At 54.1% G+C, this 3744-nt stretch overlaps 1 protein-coding gene across 1 annotated transcript in view; it reads right to left on the reverse strand.

The window, feature by feature from the left end:
* Positions 1-1355: 1355 nt before the first annotated feature.
* Positions 1356-3744, reverse strand: part of AMDHD2 (amidohydrolase domain containing 2) — a gene marked incomplete at its 5' end in the record, with an annotated part of 6306 nt that continues 3917 nt past the window's right edge. Inside the window, 5 exons of the mRNA XM_009075453.1 lie at positions 1356-2031; positions 2413-2514; positions 2948-3016; positions 3331-3438; positions 3666-3744. The exon at positions 3666-3744 is cut by the window's right edge and continues 46 nt beyond it. Coding sequence (XP_009073701.1) covers positions 1943-2031; positions 2413-2514; positions 2948-3016; positions 3331-3438; positions 3666-3744 — 447 coding nt within the window. The remainder of the gene's footprint in view (positions 2032-2412; positions 2515-2947; positions 3017-3330; positions 3439-3665) is intronic.

The raw sequence follows: 3744 nt of genomic DNA on the forward strand, positions 1-3744 counted from the left end.
GGAAGAGGGTGAAAGAGAAATTTAGGTTGGATATTAAGAAGTTTTTTTCCTGTGAAGGTGGTGAGACAGGTGGCCCAGGAAGAATGCAGCTGCCTCAACCCTGGCAGTGTTCAAAAGCCAGGTTGGATAAAGCCTTGAGCAACCTGCTCTGGTGGGAAATGTCCCTGCCCAGGGCAGGGGTTGGGACTGATTATCTCTAAGGTCCATTCCAACCCCTAAAATTCTGTGATATGATATGGTGTCTGGCAGTGCTTCCCTCCTTGCAGCCAAACCCCTCCAGAGCACCCACAGCAGCCCCTGGCCCCTCTCATCCCACACACCACCCTGGGCAGGGCACAGCCTCTTGTCAGCAGGTAAGAAAGGTTAATACACACCTGCAGGTACTGTCTGATCCCATGTCGACTTCAGATTTCCTTCTGATCGTTTAATTTTATAAATAAAAATTTAGACACCTTGTTTCATATGCATTTTCCCCCCTGGATTGTTTCCAAGAGCAGGCAGGAGATCCTGGCTGAGGAGGCAGCACAGCGTGTGTCACAGCGCAGGGCTCGATGTCTCTCTCAAGTGCTTCAAACCATGGAGGTTATAACTCCTGCTGACATTGGCAGCTGATGCTAGAAATTCTCCAGGGCTGACAGTGATTCCAGCAGGGCTCTGAAGTGCTGGGAAAGCACTTCCAAATGTTGTTGTTAAAGGTTATAAAATGGTACTGGAAAAATCAGCAATTTCTGCCAATCCCAATCAGGCTTCTGTCTGCCTTACCACCTCCACCCTTGCTGAGACAGCCCTGTCTAAGCCCTCCCCTCACTACAAAAACCATCTCATTGGTCTGAGCCTTACCAGAGGTTGTCTAAGGCTTATCCCAAGACTTATTCTGACTGCAATAGGTTCAAAATCAGCATCAGTCCTTGCATACAAGTGTTCAAGTGTCAGGAAAAGAGCTGACAGTCAAGTATTGGAGAAGATAATAACAATCACAGAATAACGAGCCATCACAACTGTCCTGAAAGGCCAGAATCCCACCACAGTTCTCCTCTCCCTCAGTCCCTGAGCTGGACTGAGGGTTCATGAGCCTGTCACCACCAGTCTGGATGCATCCTCTACAGCAAAAGCTTCCCATCCGTGGCCTGAGGAATGCACAAACCCATCCGATGATGCAAAGGCTCTGCTGGGTATGGCTGGCACAGAGCCTGCAGAACCCAGCCAGCCAGAGCAAGGGGTTAAAGGAACACTGCTTTCTGTGGCAGGATGCTGTCCATGTCTCCAGTGCTGTGGACTCAATGCCCATGCAGGGAAAAGGCACAAAGGACCAGCAATGCTTCACTTTTCCTGGGTTTGATCTCTGCCCTGAGGGTGTGAGCTGTGACAGCCTTGCTCTGAGGACACACAGCAGAAGGGCTGCTGGGGGATCCCAGCATGATCCTCAGCTTCTGCTGACACAACAGGAACCTTGTCACGGGAAGAGCTTCGAGCTGAGCTGGTGGAAGCTGATGTTTACAAGCCATGGCTGCCTGGGAGCGAGGCAAACAGCAGGCAGAGGAATGGGAATGGCTTGAGCCTGCCTCAGGCACTGGGCAGGTTAGTGTGTGCTGTATAAACAGTGCAAAGGCTGGGACAGTTCCTCACTGCTGTAAGATGGCAACAGGAGCACCTGTCTGGGGGCAGGACAGCTGTGCAGTCCTTCAGATCACTCCAGGACTGGCATTCCTTGCCAGCACAGAGCTGCCTGCTTTCCCCACGCCACCAACTGAGCACCAACAAATTCGTGGCAGGCATGGCTGTAACTGGAAGCTGGAAAATGCAGCTCTTTGGTATGTGGCTCCTTTAAGGGAGTTGCAGGAAGGAATTGGAAAAAAAAAAAAAAAAGAGAGAAGTGGAGTGGTCACCAGAGCTGCTAACCACAGTGCCAGGGAGTCTTGGAGGGCACTGGGACAGCCCAGTGTCACATGCCTGACGCATCCTGTCGCCACACTTCCTTGCCAGCAATGTATGTGGCTTGCACATACAGACTGTTATCCAGCACCAGGAAATCTGCATAGGACAGGAGAGAAAGGAAACAAAGGAATGACAGAGGAATGGAGCTGGCTGGGGAGAGCTGGACTCAGTGGGAAGAGCTTCTCCCCACCCCAGACACAGCAGGATAGCAGTGCAGTGCCATCCTGGCAATGGCAGCTCTGCTTCATGCTTGGCTGAGACACAGGGGACACTCCAAAGGGTTTCCCAAACACCACCAGCATCCAAGGGAAAAAAGCTCAGAGCAAATCCCCGGCAGAGTGAGTCTGCCTGCAGCTCCCACTGAAGCAGGGGATGAAGATGCACTCACAGCAGCCCCTGCTTGGCTCCAGCACCTGGGAGCTCTGACACCAGTACCTCCTGTCCCCATACCAGTACCTCCTGTCCCCACACCAGTACCTGCATCAGAGTCGTAATTCAGTGTCCCCTTTTTGTGTTCAATCCCCAGGAGCTGGGCAGGATGCAGAGATGCTGCCTCCAATGCAGTCTCTACCGAGCACCCTTGGACAGAATTGGGGAGATGTTAGGGCAGCCACAGACCCATTGCCAGAGCAGCCCAAATCCTCCTGACCAAGGCAACTGTCAGCTGGGCATGGACCTGAGCTGGAACACCCTTAGCACAGCAGGATGGAGCTGGGGAGGGAAATGCATGGGAGACAGTGGGAATAGGAGAACTGAACACCTAGGGTACGAGGAGGGGAAAATCATTCCCCTTAGTGAGGAAGAGGCAGGAGTGTTCACCTCTTGTTGGAGCTATGGGTTAAAATGAAACATCACCTCGTAAGGGTGCTCATCTGAGGGCACTGATGCCAGACCATCATGTTCTTAAGTGAGAGGGAATGTTCCTGGTGGAACTGACACAGGTGGCAGGAGCAAGACCTCCTCCTATGGCAACATATGGAGCATCAGCTTGTGGAAAAGGCTCCCTCCTTACCTGTGGCTTCTTGGAAGTGTCGCACACATGTGTCCATGGTCGCCACGCTACCGCTCAGGGTCTTTGTGCCTGGGAGAGAAGAGGATGGCACTGAGCAGCTCCCACAGCTCCCAGCAAGGAGAAAGGCCGTGGGGAAGTATAATGGGACCAGAAAGGGCAGAAATCCTGGCTGGCAGGAGGAGAAAAGGTGGGGCACTTCCCCACCTTACCAGGTGCCTCATTGTCCCCAGGGACAAGTCACTGCAGAACCACCAGGCACCAAAGCCTGAGAGGGTGCTACAAGGGCTGCCTCACCCCAATAGGGACAGCAAGGTGTGCTGAGCTCCCCAGGAATGGGTGCAAGTGGCAGTGCTGTCCCCAGCTCTTCAGCAAGAGGCACTTACCTGCGATGTAGGTGTTCAGCCCATCGATCTCCACCACCTGCTGGCCCAGCGTGTGCCGACCCGGTGCCAGCCCCATGCCAGCGATCGCATCGGTCACCAGCACCAGGCCTGAGGAACACAAGGAAAGGGGCTGTTAGCTTTGCAGCTGATCTTGCTGCAGCTCGGAGCATGGTGCCCTGCTGGCCCTCTTGGAGGGGCCACAGTGGCTCCCACCAAAGCGAGAGGGCTGGGGGTCAGCACATGTGGCTGTGACCTTCCAGGCAGTGAGGGCAGCACGAGTGTTCTGTGGGAGATGGCACAGTGCTGTGACACTGTGTGGGCCTGCTGTGGCTCACCTTTGGGGTGGGCTCGGTGGGCGATGCGCAGGGCAGCAGGGTTGGTGTGGATGCCATCAGAGATCATGCCATAGAAGAC

This window comes from Acanthisitta chloris, unplaced genomic scaffold, assembly GCF_000695815.1.
Source record: "Acanthisitta chloris isolate BGI_N310 unplaced genomic scaffold, ASM69581v1 scaffold30175, whole genome shotgun sequence".
Classification (NCBI taxonomy): domain Eukaryota; kingdom Metazoa; phylum Chordata; class Aves; order Passeriformes; family Acanthisittidae; genus Acanthisitta; species Acanthisitta chloris.